Source organism: Micropterus salmoides, unplaced genomic scaffold, assembly GCF_014851395.1.
Source record: "Micropterus salmoides isolate LMB-PRFRI ecotype aquatic unplaced genomic scaffold, ASM1485139v1 Ms_hic_scaffold_17, whole genome shotgun sequence".
NCBI classification, from domain to species: domain Eukaryota; kingdom Metazoa; phylum Chordata; class Actinopteri; order Centrarchiformes; family Centrarchidae; genus Micropterus; species Micropterus salmoides.
In genome coordinates, this window is record NW_024040817.1 from 17149507 (window position 1) to 17168079 (window position 18573).

General features: G+C 40.2%; 2 protein-coding genes and 2 non-coding genes across 5 annotated transcripts; 1 reads left to right on the forward strand and 3 right to left on the reverse strand.

Annotated features, from left to right (window-relative positions):
• Nucleotides 1–4704: 4704 nt before the first annotated feature.
• Nucleotides 4705–8422, forward strand: LOC119908127 (type-4 ice-structuring protein LS-12-like). 2 transcript variants are annotated; one of them, XM_038725884.1, is made up of 4 exons: nt 4705–4803; nt 6475–6543; nt 6675–6798; nt 8007–8422. In XM_038725884.1, exons 2-4 carry the CDS (start codon nt 6495–6497, stop codon nt 8218–8220), a joined length of 387 nt encoding a protein of 128 aa, XP_038581812.1. In that variant the 5' UTR covers nt 4705–4803; nt 6475–6494; the 3' UTR covers nt 8221–8422. The 2 variants fall into 2 exon arrangements, with proteins under 2 accessions (XP_038581812.1, XP_038581810.1); XM_038725882.1 differs by lacking the exon at nt 4705–4803 and adding an exon at nt 6103–6163.
• A 1173-nt stretch (nt 8423–9595) lies between these two features.
• LOC119907164 (polyadenylate-binding protein 1) lies at nt 9596–17756 on the reverse strand. The gene is made up of 14 exons (XM_038724801.1): nt 17564–17756; nt 14660–14853; nt 14029–14144; nt 13598–13737; nt 13367–13461; nt 13138–13275; nt 11916–12011; nt 11431–11794; nt 11173–11283; nt 10914–11059; nt 10708–10792; nt 10467–10597; nt 10244–10343; nt 9596–9970 (listed from the first exon to the last, which is right to left on the reverse strand). Exons 1-13 carry the CDS (start codon nt 17754–17756, stop codon nt 10251–10253), a joined length of 1902 nt encoding a protein of 633 aa, XP_038580729.1. The 3' UTR covers nt 9596–9970; nt 10244–10250.
• On the reverse strand, nt 12613–12749 carry LOC119908205. Its single transcript, XR_005445232.1, has one exon. It is a non-coding gene; the product is annotated as a small nucleolar RNA SNORA5 (small nucleolar RNA).
• Nucleotides 16373–16509, reverse strand: LOC119908204. Its single transcript, XR_005445231.1, has one exon. It is a non-coding gene; the product is annotated as a small nucleolar RNA SNORA5 (small nucleolar RNA).
• Nucleotides 17757–18573: the final 817 nt, after the last annotated feature.

The window sequence follows — 18573 nt, forward strand, 5'->3', positions numbered from 1 at the left end:
TTTTGTGTTACTATGCATTAAACAAATTAATTTAATTTACACTCAACAATAGTAGCCTTGAGTTTGACCTTGACCTCAACACTGATACTATTTTACACCTTTGGTGTTTCATCCAATCCAATTAGCAAGTGCAATTTGTAACATTTGTAGTGTCCTGTTTTTATTGACATTAGGTCAGAAAAGTCAGTAATTGCAATTGTTTAGGCCAATTAATAATTAATATTGTTGGATTGAATTACATTACATTAAAGGTGTTTCTAATGTTGTACAGAATATTATTAGCCAGTCACCGGTTAGTGATGGAAGATGCAGTGCCACTAAAAAATGATAAACAAGCAAATTAAACTACAGAATAGTTATTCACCAGATATTACTGATATATGCTTGTTTGTACTGCTAACATGTTCATCTAATTTGTAAAACCAGACCTTTGATATTTGATTCAATTACCAACTGTGCTAGACATTTTAATTCTGTTGCAGTTTTCTTATTGTTGATAGAAACTGATGGTGTAATTGTTTACTCAATTCCCCTTTGTATATAGTAGGTAGTAGGCCTGGTACAGTAGTCAAATGTAAGAACTTGTGCTGTAAAAGCTGAACAATAAGGGGGAAAGAGGCTGCAGGTATAAAGTTTTAATACAATTGCTTAAAGAGCAAACTCTGAAATGTCAAAAAAAGTTCGTTCCACTTTTACTTTATAGCGTAAATTTGAACATATGCATGCAGTTGTGATATTTCCGCTATTTTCTACGGCACCTTAAGGCAACATTCAAAGTCAGAGAAATATCGGGACAAGAAACCTGAGCCTCCTCTTGTTTTCCTCTGGCACCAAGAGAGTACAGCTACAGTGTGGGTTTACAGCTCCAACTCTGCAGCCTGAAGCATGTGATTAAAACTTAGAAGCGGAGCAACTTAGTTTACTCGATAAGAGGGCGAGAAAAAACGGGTGATTGATCTTTGAAACAGTGATAGAGATACACTGATGCATGTCTGAGTAAGTGGACCACCAACTTTGTGCAGAACAAAGCCTTGGAGAGGAAATGGGACCTCCTCTTGTGCTTCCTAAATGTGTTTTTTTATGAGTTTCTGGAGCTTGTGTAATTTTGCATTCTTTCTGTGGTCTGGTCTGAGGCCACGGGACTTAGGGAGCATTTGAATATCTGGCTATGAAAGTCTCACAGAAGCCAAGAAAAAAAAGTCTAAGATCTAACAAATGAGATGTGGCCTGTCAGCGTTGTTTGCTTTAAAGAAGCCTACACAGACACAACTGAAAGGGAAAATCAACAAGTCATATTGCAATTGTAATGAGTGTTTGTCTCACTGGAGGGCGTGCTCTCTTTTCATTACAACAGTTAATAATCTCAGCTATGCAGCTCAGTGACACTTGGACGCTGGTGTTGTTCTCCAGTCGTTTTCTGAGGCTTAGTTTGAATGAGCTGCTGTGTGTTTGCTGCTCAGCAGGGCCATTTAATTCACTCGGGGGGTTTTGGCAACGCCAAGCAACATGATGGATACAACTTTAATGCAGGAGGCTTCTAGGCACTCTAAAGCAGAATAAGGGATCCTCTGACCTATATACTGAATGTACTGGTTTCCCCTCTCTTTGTTCATCACAGTGAGCTGAACTGTCAGCTATGGTTACTAAGTACTTTTCAGATAAAAATTTTGCATAAAAACACATATGATAAGCTGAAAAATAAAATGCATTGTTCTGGCATTAATTGTAGTTCCACCAAAAAGACATTTCCCTTCTAAACTTTTACATGGTTTCAGTTCAATAACAGTTTGAAGCCAAAAGAAACATATTAAAATAATCAAAAAATTTAAAAAAAATAGAAAATACTAGAGAAAATTCCAAAAAGATAATAAAAGCTGAGTATAGCAGAACATTTTCTTCTTTTCTCTCCAGTGAATCATCTCACAAGTCCCTCAGATTTATCGTGTCCCTTTGAAAGGGGCCTGACCTCACTGGACTAAACTACCTGACTGTATATAAAGCAGTTAAACTAGCTCCACCTAAAAAATATTCCCCAGTCACGGGGCCAATTTCTCTGCAGAACAAGTGCTTTTACTTTTGATACTTCAAGTACATTTTGCTGGTAATACTTGTAAGTTTTTTTTTAACATTACACATTTTTATTCTACTATATGTGTATAACTGTAATTTCTAGTGAAGAGAAATGGTGTCTGACAGCTGTAGTTACTCAACAGATTAAAAATATTTGATCATTTTATGAAATATGAAACAAATTAAACAACCAACACAATTTAAAGCATATAAACTAGATTAAATTAGTTCAACCTCGACCAGCCAAAACATTAAAATGCTGCTGATTATTATAACACTCTCAAAAGGGGAAATTCTGTATAATGAGTACTATGTCCCTTGATACTACTAAGTACATTTTGTTGGCAATGTTTATGTTTTCCCATTTTATACTACCAAACTGTTACTACCTCTTCCTGCTGCAACATTTTTATAGTAACCAGGTCTATGTCACCCCTGCATGCCTTGCATACCACAGCAAAGAATGTTCCATGTCTAGAGCTCTGTTTTTTTGTTGTTGTTTTTTTAGAGGATGGATTTGAGAGACATAAACAACCAAATCTGTTTCCACCAGGGGAGTCCAGGCCAGTGGTGAACAGACTCAGGACAGAGAGAATAATCGCTGGCTGAAAACATTCCCACATCTGGTTTTGATCTAAGCTTTATAGGCAGAATCTGACTTTTAAAACTCCGGTGCGGGGCTTTCTCCACTAAATGAACAGAGACTCATAGGAGAGTCGTTTATGTCCACAGTGTTTTCCCTGTTAGCCCCCCCATCTTGAATTGTTTATTACTGACTAGGGTGGAGTGGGGTTGAGAATTGGTCTAATTACTTTACAACAACCATAAAGATAGACAATAACACCCTGTTGGATGTAAACCAAAGGTAGAAAGTTTACATCCACATGAATGAGTGTCAAACAAGGTTTCCCCTGAAAGGACAGCTGACTGAGATATTTCTAAAGACTCTTATTTCCATCCATCCATCCATCGTCAACCGCTTATCCTGCGTACAGGGTCGCGGGGGGGCTGGAGCCAATCCCAGCTGACATTAGGCGAAAGGCGGGGTACACCCTGGACAGGTCGCCAGTCCATCGCAGGGGAGTCTTATTTCTCTTTAGAAAATAGTTTTGTTTGGTTTCAATTTTCTGTCCATTAAATTAAGACAATTAGAAACCAAAACACAAGGTTTTAGCTTTTCTTTAAACAGGAGATTTAACTCTTAGTACTTACCATTTACCCATAAGACTCTCCAGTTGATCCAGAATGCTACGGCATTTGTACTAACAAGAACACGGAAAAGAGGTCATATTTCTTTCTGCTCACCTACAAAGTGTATAATTCTATAAGTATAATGGTCAGGCACCTTCATATTATAAAGAGCTCATAGTATCTTGTTACGCCACTAGAGTTCCTATATGGTCTCCAAAAGTAGAATGGGAGCCAGAGCCCAAGTTCCTCTCCTGTGAAACCAGGTCCCAGTTTGAGTTCCGGGGCAGACACCATTTCCACATTTAGGAGTAGGCTTAAGACTTTACTCTTTAATAATGCTTATTGTTAGGGCTGGCTCAGGTGAGCTCTGAACCCTGAAATCTTTGATGGTGCTGGATGAAAAGTTATGGGGATGACCAAAGTGATTACAATGATCATCCTGAGGGGAACATGAATGTGTGTACACAATTTCATTGCAATCCATTGAATAGTTGTTGAGACACTTCACTAAAAAATACAAATGTCAACCTTCTGGAGACAAAATGGTAAGACACATTCATCCTCTAGGAGCTCGGAATGTCTCTGCAGAAATTTTGTTGTGAAATGTTGTGATATTTCAGTCTGTGAGTGGTGGATGAACATACAGTCAGACAGCCGTCTCAAAGGATTAGAGACGACTAATATAAGGAGGATAATATAAAGGAGCATAATTTAAATGCTGTTAACATCTTATGATGATCCCAGAGGAGTGATAGATTCCTACAACATGAAACTATAATTTTATGGCCACATTTACATTTCGTTCCTTTATTTAATGTTTATTTTTACTGAGGCAGGTATGGGCCACTGCCACATACCACAGCACGTGTAGCCTAGATGGACTTTTAAACATTTAAACAACACACATCACTTCAATCAATCATCAGTCAAGTGGAAAGCACCTTATCATTTATGAATACAAGCCTCATCACTCATTTAAAAGGTAAATGACTAAAAACATAAGCACACTACCACCTACATAAATTTGATTCCATTATAGAAATTATTATAAACTTTATTTTTAAATCACCTTTCTTAACAGAAGTAACAAATTTATACTTTTTACTAATACTTTACAACACAATCATACAAAGGCATCCAAAATAAAACAATTAATTTTTACAACATTCTGTCAGTTATCTTATCTGTTGAAGCTGATGTAGCAATACACCAACGTTCTCCCAAACAGGCCCTCACTGTCATCATGGTGATGATGTTACTGGTGATTAAGTGTTTTATTTAATCAATATGATAACATGTACACTCATGTTGGAGAGTCAGCAGAGGGACTGTTGAACTTTGGTATGTTTGGCCCAGGTGGCAGACCGCGCAGTAAGGGTCAGCCCCGCGAGTCCCTTAACAACACGAACATCCAATAATGTTGTTTTTATCTTGTCCAATCAGAACCACATCGTGACAGGGTTGCATTGCCATGCGGGACTATAAGAAGTGTGAGTGTCCTACAGGAAGGCACCATCCAATCCAGATTCTCCTGCGATACAGGTGAGTTTAAACTCTGTTCATCTCATTCCTTATGGGATTAAACTGCTTTTCATACACTGAGACACATTTTAAATGACAAATTTTAATGTAAAATTTGCCATTTAATCACTTTGAGAATTAATGAGAGAACTGATGAATCATTTAAACACATTTAAAGAAAAATAGCCAGCTATGTGTAGGATTTGCTCCTGAAGGTGTTGAGGTTTCTGAATTATGTAGTTAATTATATTATATATACTATATATTTAACATATTCAATGTTAAACTTTCATGTAAAGTAATGGTATAATCCCGTTCAATCTATTTTGATATTATTAATATAATTTAATGTCTTTATTCATGGTTTATGAGCACTGTCACCAAATGCAACAGAGAGGTTGTAAAGGGAAAACACACAAAGCTCAAAACATGTAGAAAGACAAAAAAGATGATATATTTTTATACACTCAGAGTTAAACATTCTAGGCTTAAAAATGGCAAAATCAAATTTAACAGTGGTATTTATCATGTAACACATTGTTGCGAAGACATCTGCAGTACTTTACACTTCACATGCCACTGCATGTTGAAGACCTTTTACATTTCTTAAAATTGTGGTAATGCAGTATTGGTTTTTGCGATCTTAACGTACAACTGATATGTGAACTTAACTGTGACTCTAGTAATGAATTACATGTGATCCATACCACTGTGATGGATTACCTTTGACAAGCCAATTTCCTCTTTCTTCTTTGTTTTTAAAAAACTTTCAAAAGAATTCATGAATAACCCAAAAGAGAAAGTGACGAACTGATGTGTTTACTGAATTCATAGCAGCATAGTGTTATCCAGAAGAGTCTAATTTTAAACACAACTGAAGTGATTAGTTTTTTTTTTTTTTTTTTTTTTTAAGGAAGACTGCCCTCTTTTACATTTTGTGTGTGGTATAAAAAAAAATACAATACCAGGCAAGTGGATGTTTAAAAATGAAAAGCCTTTAATAAAAAGGGGTTAGTACATTATGAAAAAACAACAACAATATGTCATGCAAAAGTTTTTAAACAATCTTTGGGGTGTAGCAGTTTGAAAATCATGTGAGTTTTTCTACTTTTGAATGAAAGCTATGAAAAAACAGCATCTATGTTTGAACACAGAGGTTCATTCCTGACCTTGAGAATACGTATCTGTGCCAAATTCTTTCAAACTCAAGGTTGACTTACAAGGTTTTTATTGTAGCTGTTGACTCGATGTCGCTGATAAGCCAGATACAGTTTACAAGTTAGTGCGTGGGGCTTGGACAAACACATAGAGACTAAAAAATATTTATTTTATTCCTTCATGACAAAAAGCCAGGCTGCGATTCCTAGAAGAACTTTTATTGGTGAGTCATCTGATTGAGCAGCAGGAGGCCTTCCTGAAATCAAGTTCTGAAAAACAGTTTTATGAAACATTTTATGAAACACTGCCTCGTGGATAGAGCCAATGTTTGGTATTTGGGTTTTAAAAAATTTTAATTGCCAGGGAAGTTTGAAAACACTGTTCCCAAAAATTAAAGATGAACTCAAGGATGATGGCAAAAAACTGTCACATGTAGTAACATGTGAATGATTACACAGCAATAGAGCAAAAATGAAGGGAGGAACATAGACTATATTAACGTACAGAATAATAAGAAAATGTTTGTTTTTGTAGGTCTTCTCCACTCAGCAGCCATGAAATTCTCCCTCATCGCAGCCGTCGTCGTGCTTGCTCTGGCACAAGGTATGACCTTCACACAGTTGCTTGAAGTTCTCCGAATTTGAGAGTGTAAAAGTATTTTGGTTTGTCACACAGCTGTAAAAAACAACTTACTGACTCTTTCCCCATCCCCTTGGACCTTTGGGAACCCACAGGAAGCTTTGCACAAGATGCTGCTGATCTTGAAAGGCTCGGTCAGTATTTTGAGGAGATGAAGAACAAAATGACTGTGGAGCTGACCGAGATCCTCCGCAACCAGGACCTGGCAAACCAGGCTCAGTGAGTACAGAGAACACCTCTACATATAAAGTGAAAGTTTAGTCATGACTCACGTGCAGGATGATTAATATCTATTTGCTGCTGACCACACTGGACCTTGTCTGTAAATTTAAGAGTTGGAACTTCTACTGTAACTCTCAATGTTTATTAGGTAGGCATAAAAGTCAATGCAGGTAAATGCAGAGGTGGAATAAGTACATTTCCTCAAGTATTGTACTTAAGAATAAATCTGAGGTACTTGTACTTCACTTCAGAATTTCCATTTTATGCTAGTTTCTATTTCTGCTTTCAGAGGGAAAGCGCTTACCTAAGATTTTGCATACAAAACATATGATCACTTTATACAATATGATTCATTATTATAAATTGAAGTACTAAGCAATATATCAAGTAGTTAAAATTAGCTCCATGTTGACTAGCTACAACAGTAATGCATGAGTAATATTAATATAATATATGTAATAGTCACAGGGTCAAGTTTTTGTATAATGGGTATATTAGTTTTGATATTAGAAGTCAATTTTATATTAATAATAATAATAATAAACTTCATTGATAGAGCACTTATTTAAACAAAGTGCTTCACAGGGACACAGAGAGAAAGATTAAATAAATACAACAGTGAATGTTGTACATTAACATTAAAATAAGCAGGATAAAAGAAGAAATAAAATGAAAACAATAAAATAAATAGGCAGCTCAGTTAAAGTCAGGGTATGCTTTCCAATAAAAGGAATTTAAAGACATATAATCTGGAGCCAGGTCATGCAGACCCTTGGAAGTAATCAATGGGAATATAAAATCAATCCTAAAACAAACGGAGAGGAAATAAAACCATGTGCTTGTAACAAGAGTATTTTTATAGTATTGCTACTTTTACTTACTTATTACTATTACTTGAGTGCTTCCACCACCTGTCAATCCCTGTCAGTAATCATGTATGGCGGGTTTTCTGCCTTTAACACAAAACGCAAATAGTACAGTATTTAATATTAAATTTGTATTTCTAACTGTGAAAGCTTATGTTAAGAAATCAATTTTCTCACAGAACCACCTGCACTCACTTTGTCTTTTGCAAGCATAAGAAATCAAAATGTTACCAGTTTATCAGAAGCCCAAGACACATGCTACTAACAGAGTGATATGTAGGTCAAACAGGTGCATTGTATTTTTTAATATATGTTCATTTATGACGTTCTACCCTACAGGACCTTCATGGCAGACAAGAAAACCCAGCTGGAGCCCCTGGCTGCTCAGATCCAGGAGCAGCTGAAGACTGTTGCCACCAGCGTCGAGGAGCAGGTCAAGCCCCTGGCTGCCAACGTGCAGGCTCAGATCCAGCCCATGGTGGATAACTTCCAGAAGCAGGTGGAGGCCATCTTTCAGAGGCTGACAGAGCAGGTCAGGGCTGTTGGCAACTAAGCTTGTACTTTCCAAAAGATGCAAAAGTGCCTCCTCGCCACCATCTTCTCTTTCCTGGACTGAGTTAATGGAGCTGCTTGCATTTAATGGCTGGCCTGAACGTGCAGGCAGAAGTACAACAGCTCAAGATGTGTTTTAGTGATTGTTTTCATTGACATTGTCATCTCTCTGTCCCTAGGCACAATTAAAACTTGTAACACAACCTCACAGTGTCAGGTTTACTTTGTGTGTTTGATTTGTGCTTATTATTTTGACTGCTTTAAAATCGGAGTACTTAATTATTTTGATTTAGGCATCAGAAACACTATCTCATGATCAAGTTGGTATGACTTGATACGAATAATTCAGGCTGATAGCTGGCATTTTTAAAATAATTGGCTTCGGCAGATATCGGCACTCATGAGGCCAATATACAAAAAAAAAATGTATGCAGACACATCTGCAGGCATCATAGTGCGGCTGCTGTGGAACGACATTTGCGCACCCCTTTGTGAGTTTTGGGAAGGTGGTGAACATATTTCTACCATCCTAAATGACAGCTAATCTAATCTAAAACCATTACTGGCATCTGACAAACTGTACCCCACTCTCCCTTAAACACAGTCACATTCTAAAATCTACAGCATAACCCACAGTAGACTTCTATTTTACTAATTAATCAACATTCCATCTAAAACACGGCGTTACTGGCGAAGATAACCATGTAATGTATATTAGACTCAAATTTTCCTCGCCGATTGCAGTTATACATGACGTCTATGAAGATTCTCAGTCATCCAGGTCATAGTTATCCAACGAAGGTTAAAATCAAGGGCAACTGAACGACCATCGTTGGTATCTTCACCTGAGGTCAATAGGTTACGTTTGTTGAGTTTCCTAGGAAGTGATAAAGGACAGCATTGTAAGTGGGGGATAAGTGGTGGCGTGGTGGTCTACGCCACCACTTATCCCCCACTTACTCAACAAACGTAACCTATTGACCTCAGGTGAAGATACCAACGATGGTCGTTCAGTCTTGGCCACAGGTAGTCTTAACGACTGTCGTCACAGCAACAAGGAACACTAACGAACCAGCGGTATCGATGACCCGGGATAACGACCCCACTGAGGTTAAATAGCTGAGTTTCCCTGCCAGTCAGTCAGAACTGAAGAAGTCCTTTGGATGAGGGACAAAACGTCTTCCAGTATCTTCAACCAAGTCCAGTTGCCCTTGATTTTAACCTTCGTTGGATAGTTATACATGACTTTTCTTTGTTTTGATATCGGCAATATAGATCTGCCATCAACCCATATGAGTCATCCACTAGTACAAGCGACGGGAACAGGTTTATTCTGATAATGTGTAATTTCACAGCCAACAACGGACACAAATTGATTATTTTTAATTATTTTAAGTTTTATTCAAGCAAGCAAAGGTCAAGGGAAATTTCACAACAGGCATCTATAGCCCAAACATTTAAAAGGGATAAAATGGCAAAAAGGAATGCTTTCAATCTTGTTTTGTCACAATTCTCCTTTAAAACCCTCATAAAATGATCATTTTCTATTTTATCTTTTTCTCTTTTTTTTGCATTTTCTCTTTAACTCAGCAAACCAGGCCTGGTTCATTACAGGCCTGACTGGAGACTTGTTTCCATGGTATTTTTAATATATTATTTGACTTCTTTTTACTTTGTTTTGTGTATTTTCAACTTTTTCACTGTTTAATTCTTTTCTCCATCGGTGAAGCTAGTCCCAAGGTTCCCCACTCCTGTGAATACGAAACAAAAACATAATGAGGGATGTGATTATTTTTAACCCCCTTTGCCATACAATTTGCAAGCAATTTTCAAACTCGCATTCAACTTTCATGTCACCATCAACCAAAACAAGCAGTTCTGCTTAAAAAACCCAAACAAAAAACCTCACACAGGCCTTATGTTAAACCTGAGACTAATTGTAGATCTAAAGTTACAGTTGGAAGAACAAGGCTTTTGATGAGTATACTCTGCTTGTTAAAGCAGCTCTGGAACATGGGTTGTACCTTGGATTCAGACACTCTGGACACCAGCTGTATTTGTCACAGTCTTCTGTGCGGCCTCCTTGGCCTGGTGGGCTTGAAGCACAGCCACTGCCTCATCCACCTGGAAAAGAAAATACTTCAGTGTTAGCAACACCATGTCATCATCTCAAAGCGCCCAAAAAGATTCACCTCTGTGTCCTAAACAATGACTCCTAACTAGTAAAGATAGAGACCAAGTATTGACCTTCGAGCGGAGAGACTCTGGGGACTCCAACATGTGGAGCAGCTCAGAGTTGTCAATCTCCAGCAGCATGCCGGTGATCTTTCCTGCCAGGCTCGGGTGCATGTTCTGGATCAGTGGAAACAGACGCTCACCTAGAGAGGCAGATGGAGAGGATTTAAGTCCAAATGGGGAAAGAAAGTTAAGGTTAAGTAGTATTGTACATACTGGGTACAGTGAGAGGCAGGGGATGAATGGTACGTACCCAGCATCTGCTTCTGTTCCTGTGGTGGAGCAGCAGCCAGCATGGACGCAGTCAGAGGCTCTTGGCCCTGAACATGCACAGCAGGCTGGGGGGGGGAGGGGGTGGCCAGAACATTTTTAAATGCACATCCAAAATTTAACCATTTCCACCCATGGAGGGCAGAACAGTTCAGTAGGCCTGGTCTATAAAAGAAATGTGTATCCTACCTGCTGCATGGTCACTTGCTGCTGAGCAGTCATGTGCTGCTGGGTGTTGCGGACTCCTGCAGCGTACTTGTACTGAGGGACTACACGCACAGCAGGGGCTGCTCCAGCAGTGGGGTTTGCTGGTCGGGGGCCCATGGTCTGAGCGGCTGTAGGAGGAGGTGGGGGACAGAAACCTCAACACAAAGACACAAGTAGCAGCCATACAGTTGAGCTGCATTTCCTGTGCAGTTAGACTATTGATTGAGTGTAAGTGACTGACCGACACGCTGGGTGGACATCATGCGGGGAACCTGGGAGGCAGGCCGCATGGCACCGAAGGTCTGAGGACGCGGTGCTGAGGGACGCATGGCACCCGGCATGTTCTGGAAGTCTGTGAACACACCAACATAGTGGCTTCATGTACAAGTACAAACAACTGGGTTTTTTTTTGACTGCATCTTATGGTGCTTTTCAATTGACAGTAATTATACACAATGACAGAAGGACACATTAAAAAAAAAAGGGGCAAGATACTCACGTTGTGGCCGGACACCTTGGGTGGCCCAACGTGGGCTTGGGCGGAGCTGGGCCATCTGCCCAGCAGCTGGGTAGTAAGCACGGTTCTGGGCCTGAGGAATGGCCGTCATGAAGTAGCCAGAGGGCGGGGCTGGCTGGTAGGGATTAATAACTGGGTTTGGCACTGCGCGCACGCTGGCCATGCGCTGCATGTACTGGTTGGTCAGGTGGGCTTGACGCTCCTCTTTGCGCTGGGCCAGAGCCACATACAAAGGCTTGGTGGCTACAATGCGTCCATTCATTTCTGTCACCGCTTTGGTGGCTTCCTCTGGGGACGAGAAGCAGACAAAGCCGAAGCCTTTGCTGCGCCCACCCTCCATCATGACCTGAGAGCGAGATGAAACTAATAAATGATTCTGGACACACAGAGAATCAGTACAGGTAAATGGAAGCAGTTTCGCAGCAATCTATTCATTACAGAAGATAAGTAAACAGCAGCGTTCCTACCTTGGCACTAGTTATGGTGCCGAATGGCGAGAACTCCTTTCGCAGACGTTCATCGTCAATGCCATCATCAAGGTTCTTCACATACAAGTTGACACCCTGAAGATATGACAAAAGTTGTGTTAGCTTTTGTGTTTTCTTTTGAACACACTACATATTATTCAGGAATAATCAAATGGCAAAGGACTTTAAAATGTCCCTTTTGTAGGGGTACTATGACACAGGTTTCCCCAGGTCATGTTAGGGTCAGTTGCTGAGCTAAAGTAAGCCAAAAGATGACAGCGAGTAACTCTGCAAAACAGTAGATCAGACAGACTCTCCTCTCTGCCTGCTTGGTGGACTGACTGACTAATGGTCTTGATAAAGATGCACTCCTATCTATTTGTTAGGCAACTCATTCTCTTTATTTTACTTCATTACAGACTGACTGGTTCTATGTAAAACTGTTGCATGTGGTTTGAATGACACACATGAGTTATGTTAACTTGTGTAAGCAGTAATCTCTGTACGTCTAGGAAGGATAAAAATCCCCAGGAAATGTCAGATTCAGATTTCGCGTTGGCGTTGCATGTGCTCATGTGTTGTACGCTGGCACTGGGTCACCCCAGCCGGGCTCAATAAACAAAAGCTCCTAAACTTCTTTATCACACCTGAACCTGCCTCACTTTATTTCCATAACACCTTTAATATTAATTTAATGTTTTGTCCATAGTACATATTTATCCCCAGAATCCATGATGAAGAAATGTGGGGCCCATGACCTACAGGTTCACTGTTGCAGCCATTTTGGCCAGTGCAACCCACTATGGAGGGAGCACTGAATTTGACAAAGCTGCAGTCTTTCAATATGCTTGACCAGACAATATGACTGAAGGTTTACAGAGGGTATGCGCATGACGTCACAGAACGCAGTTACGCTCACTGAGTGGCAGAAAGACGGTGTTAGCTTGAATCAGCTAAAAACACAAACACCACATCTAAAATGGGGAAGAGCTGGACCACTGGTAAGGATCACTGTCAAGACCAACTGCCTTTAATTTGAGCAAATAATCTAAATAATTTACTCCCCATTTGCTAAACGCCGCCATGGTAACAGATGTTCTGCCACTCAGTCCAGCGTGTTCCAGAAGGGGGAGTGACATCAACGCATAGTCTCTATTAACATCAAGCTATAACGGATTTTGCGGCACAATGAGTTGAATTTGCACTACAAGAGGAAACTGACCTGGTAGCGGGTCATGCGGTCTTGTTTCATTTGCTCAAATTTGCGCTTCAGCTCCGTCTGTCGTTCCACCTTCTTCTGGGCACGGCCGACGTAGATCAGCTTGCCATTCAGCTCCTTCCCATTCATCTCATCCACTGCCTGTAGCGAACAAGCAAACAGAGTCAACTCAGAGGTAAGAAACTGGCGGACATTGCCAGGTGGTCACTAGAAAATTGATGGTACAACTTACTTTCTGGGCGTCCTCGTGCCTCTCAAAACTGACAAACCCGAAGCCTCGAGACTTTCCGCTGTCATCGGTCATGACGCGAATACTCATGGCGTTTCCTAGACAAGAGCTAGAACCTTTAGTGACCATGTTTTGCCCATAATGTTTTACTACAGATGATCAAAACACTGTATATTATAGGAAAAGACCAAGTTATTTTAAAGAGATATTTGAAATACGGACAACATTACTGACCATATTTATTAAAGAGTTCCCTCAGCTTCTCATCATCCATATCTTCACCAAAATTTTTAACATAGACATTTGTGAACTCCTTGGCTCGGGCACCCAGCTCAGCCTCGCGCTCTTTGCGAGATTTGAAGCGACCCACAAATCTGTGTTGAAATGGACATTTTAAGTTTTAATACACATCAACTACATTAATTAGAGGAATACACTGTAGAACAAATGACTTATGAAAATGACAGGGCAACTATCCATTTGTCACAAATCTGTTTACTCAGTCATCATTGCAAAGAAACATGGACTGGAACTGCTGAAAGCGCTCAAGCATCATTGTGCAATCAAACCAGGTATAAAAATTCATTCAACAAATAGTCTCTTTCTATTTTACACATAAGTATGCGCCAAAACACTTTAAAAACTAGTTAAAAACATTCACTTACACTTTTCGGTCATTGAGCAGCATGCCATTCATTTTCTCAATGGCTCGTTCGGCTGCCTCCTGAGTCTCAAAATGCACAAAGCCGTAGCCTTTAGAGCCATTCTCGTCACAAACCACCTTTGAGAAAGAAAACATGCTACTTTTAAGCCACACACATGCAGTAACAATATATTAAACCTGAACTATCCGTTTTGAACACACCTGAAATATCAGACACCTCTCTTAAACTGACTGTCTATCGTGATGTTTTTTTGCATTAACCAAGTTTAGAATTTCTTCAACTGTGTGACTGTTAAAAGCCTAGCTCCCATTTTTAGCCATTACTGCTCATGAATATTGTTTGTTGCAGAGCTACTCAGGGAATAAATTCTAATATTAATGGACATACAAATAAATTGTTTGGTTTAAGGGCAACTCATGCATTATTTATTTAATAATATGATCATTCTCATATCATATCTGCAGGGTGATTGATCTGTTAGTTCTCTATATTGCATGACAATTACAAAGCATATTTCACACGCATGCAAACACTACCTTCACTCACAATACTATACTATAGCAATGACAGTTTACCATCCACCTGCTTCAGGTTGGATACAACAAGGTTGGTTTGGCCACTAGTCCTTTACCTTGCATGACAGGATGTTGCCAAAAGCAGAAAAGGTGTCATATAGAGCCTTGTTGTCGATGGACTTGTCAAGATTCTTGATGAAGATGTTTCCCACGCCGCTTTTTCTCAGTGACGGATCACGCTGCGACCACATGATGCGCACAGGCCGCCCCTTGATCACGTCAAAGTTCATGGTGTCCAACGCACGCTCAGCTGATGGAAGGAACACAGGAATAGGGTTCAGGTTATTTAGTATATCTAAATTTTCAAATGCTGGACATGACACATGTTAAAAGATGGGGTTGATATTGGGGGTCTTGAGGGGGTTTCTAGGTTCAGGAGGTAACTTAACTGTTTGGCATCTTTGTTGAAACGTCACTATATCCTGACAGTAGTACATGAGACAGATAATCTATAAAAATAAATAAAATCTGGTTCCTCTGGCCTGACTAAAAACAACCAATCAGAGCCAGGAGCAGCAGCCCCCCTCCTCACACGTATGTTCTCACTCAGCCAAGCTCAATTACATGAGTATGATGACAAACAGTGGGGAATAACTTTTGAGATGGGGCCTCTCATCCTGCTGTTAGACCATGCTGCAGCTGTGAAGCCTGGGACGCTCTGCCCTGGAACGCAAAGTGTTGGAGGGGCATCACTGAGAAGATGAGTCAATGGGCCTTTCCGAAACTGCTTGCTACTCCCTCTACCTACATACTTCCACTCCATTTGCACGTTCATGCGGAGGGTCCGCCACATGTGGGCGGAGTGGTAGTGGGTTGTTAAACCCTCAAATGCCAAGACAGCACCGATGCTGGCTTGTTGAAGGTGCGTAACACACTTTGCTGCACGACGGGGGACCCGTCTTTCAATTTGCGTTCCATGTGACTTTGCCGATTAACATGTAGGATTTTTTATTTTGAAACTACACTAACATTGTCACGTCACCATTCACAGGTTAACAACGTAGCCCATATGATTTGTATTGAAATGTTGTATTTGTGAATGTAACATTTTTCATAGGCTAAGTTAAAGAGGTTCAAATATATAAGCTTTTCTTTAAAATGAATATCAATCTTTTCATAAAAGAATATAATATTTATTTTTCGTAAATATATAAAGTCATGTTCGAAATGAACACAAAATGAAAGACAAATGCTTTCAGTTTCGTTATTGCAAAAAACACACTTCCTCAACAGCAATCCTGAATCTTAATACCACTGTTGTTTATTGGATACACATATTATAGCAGTGAGTGCAGCGGTAACGTCAGATCCTATTTATGCTGGGGAGAGAGGGTAGTTCGTCCAAAAGTTGTCGCTGTATTTAAACCCTACGCAGGTTAGGGAACTCGATTTGGCCTGGATGGTGACTCGACCAGAGTTCACTCCCTGTCGGAGTGGAAGTGACAAGGGTCTAGTTTCGGAAAGGTCCAAAGTGAGAGGGCTGGGGTCTTGGCAAGGCTCTCGCTGTGAGCTTCTTGTGCCAGTGGGTTTGGTGGGAAGAGCTTAGAGTGACACGAGCAGCAGAGAGAGACAGGGAATGTTTTGAATTGTATATTCAATTGTTGCCAACTTTAAAGGTCATTGGAAATCAAACAATGTCAAAAATGGTCTCGGGAGAAACTTTCTAAATAAAAAGATAGTCCACAGTCCATGCTGTCATGGTGGTTAAACATATTTACATTACTGTTAGTCTTCAAGGTGTGCAAAATGTCCCTTTGAGGTCAATTTGTTTTTGTCTGTAGTACATATTTATCCCCAGAATCCATGATGAAGAAATGTGGGGCCCATGAACTACAGAGTCACTGTTGCAGCCATTTCGGCCAGTGCAACCTACTATGGAGGAAGCACTGAATTTGACAAAGCTGCTTGAGCAGACAATGCGGTAATCAAACTTATGACACATTATTCTCCCCAGGCCATTGCTCAAGAAAATGATGGTCCAAAGTCCATGCTGTCACCGGTCAGTCATCAAAAAGTGACCCAAAACATTAAAGAATTCACTGTCACTAGACTAATCAATACACTGACATGTCATTTTATATTAAGCCCCCATTGCTTTATGGTATTACTGAACTGGTGGAGTACTGAAGTGATGGGGTACCTATATTTTTCAGGATTTTAATTCCCTGAATTAAAAACAAACAAAAAAAAACAAAAAAAAAAAAACACATTATGTCTGGTTTCTCAATGGAATTTCAGAAAATGTACATCACATCATACATTGATAATGTTATCAGCATATAAAATGACATCCACCACCAAATAGAGGATTTTATCTATATGGCCCCACCACTAATACTTGGCAGATAAAGAGGCTCTTTGTGCAAGAGCCTCAACAGGATATATTTTAGCAAAAAAAAACACCCCACAAACACTCCCAAGAACACCAAAAGGCAAATGCAGAACTGAGTTTCTATGGTTTATATCCATAGAACACAGAAAATGTATTGTGGGAGGTAGATATTTGACTACTTGGGCATGAAAGGCTGACATATCCTAACATTTTTATAAAGTGACATACCATTTTATCTCTACAGATAAAGTTGAGTATTCATATCAAAACAAAACTGACTGCCAAACACTGTGGGAAGATTTAATTAAAACTGTTCTGTCAGCTCTAGGCTGAACAGTTGGGGTGTTGTCCTGACATAACAGAGATAAAGAAAAAACGCATTGAGTATTCAGCTGGCAGCTAGCAGTCCACTGCTACATTACTAGGGTGGGGTGGGCAGAGCGGACCTAACTTTAGTGCTTTTCTGCTACGCCACTGCTGGGGAGGTTCAGATGAGGCGACCCCACAGACAATATGTCGGCCGCAGTCACGTGTAGTGGGAAGAGGCAAGCTTTCACTTGTCATCGACTGTCATCTTAAAACAGGCACTAATTTTCACACATTATAGTCGGTATTATAAATGACCTACCGTCCGCCGGCTGTTGAAAGTTGACATAGGCGTATCCAAGGGAACGCCGGGTGATCATGTCCCTACAGACCCGGATCGACAGGATAGCTCCGGCCGGGCTGAATTTCTCATACAGCATGGCCTCAGTCACATCTTGATGCAGATCCCCGACGTAAAGGGAGGCCATGGGGTAACTGGGTGCACTGGGGTTCATTCTCGTTGGCTGTGGAGGCTAGCAAGTAGTACTCGGACGAAGCTTGAATTTCCTAACGCAAAAAAAGTTTTCGGCGACAGTAACGTTACGAATGTTTGGCTCTTTAACGGCCACTGGCGTCACGTCAGTTCGGGGCAGAACGCTGATGGTAAACGCTACCAACCGTTGATTTGTCTGTTAGTGTTTTGGGAGTAAAATGGATAAGATGAATGTGTTAAAATGACCAATATCGACTTCTAGTGGGATTAAAACTGTCACTCAAATCTACACACAATGATAAAAAGCAAATCTAACGTTACTTGGCCTCGCTTCTGAACCAGTTAACGTTAACACGTCGACTAAATAAAATATACGTTATCGTTCGATTTAACGTTAGGCAGCCCTTTCTTATACGTTACCGTCCCGTCCTCGAGTGTCTACTCCAGCTTCACCGAGTTGTTACAAAAAGAAAGAAAAATGATTTTTTGGTTTTTTTTTTAGCTTTTGAATTTTTTTTTTATATTTTTATTTTTTTTTATAGAACGTGTGCCGAGCGAGCTCAGGAGCACACACGCACTCTCACAGCACTAACAGCCGGGTTTGAGGGGGAGGGAACAACGGGAAAGTTGTCTTATATATACTGGAGGCTGCGTCACTGAAATGGACCAATCATTTTCGAGTATAGTGGGGAAAAAAGTCAACAAGGGGGCGTTGACCACAGCTGTACGCATGATGATGAAATCATGTAAAAACGTAGTGTTACAGGCTGAAATTGACTACAATACTCAGTTGTTTAGAGGTGCTGTATGGGGACGACTTGAATTCCTCCCGTTTCGCA

What these genes read in the sequence shown, in the direction of transcription:
- LOC119908127 (XM_038725882.1), top strand. Translation starts at nt 6,121, where the DNA reads ATGACAAAAAGCCAGGCTGCGATTCCTAGAAGAACTTTTATTG. An exon ending in CGTGCTTGCTCTGGCACAAG is followed by an intron (nt 6,544 to 6,674) that starts GTATGACCTTCA and finishes GGGAACCCACAG; the next exon opens with GAAGCTTTGCACAAGATGCT. An exon ending in GACCTGGCAAACCAGGCTCA is followed by an intron (nt 6,799 to 8,006) that starts GTGAGTACAGAG and finishes TCTACCCTACAG; the next exon opens with GACCTTCATGGCAGACAAGA.
- LOC119907164 (XM_038724801.1), bottom strand. Translation starts at nt 17,756, where the DNA reads ATGAACCCCAGTGCACCCAGTTACCCCATGGCCTCCCTTTACGTCGGG. An exon ending in ACCGCATGACCCGCTACCAG is followed by an intron (nt 12,012 to 13,137) that starts GTCAGTTTCCTC and finishes TCATATCTTCAG; the next exon opens with GGTGTCAACTTGTATGTGAA. An exon ending in CAGAGTCTCTCCGCTCGAAG is followed by an intron (nt 10,344 to 10,466) that starts GTCAATACTTGG and finishes TTTCTTTTCCAG; the next exon opens with GTGGATGAGGCAGTGGCTGT.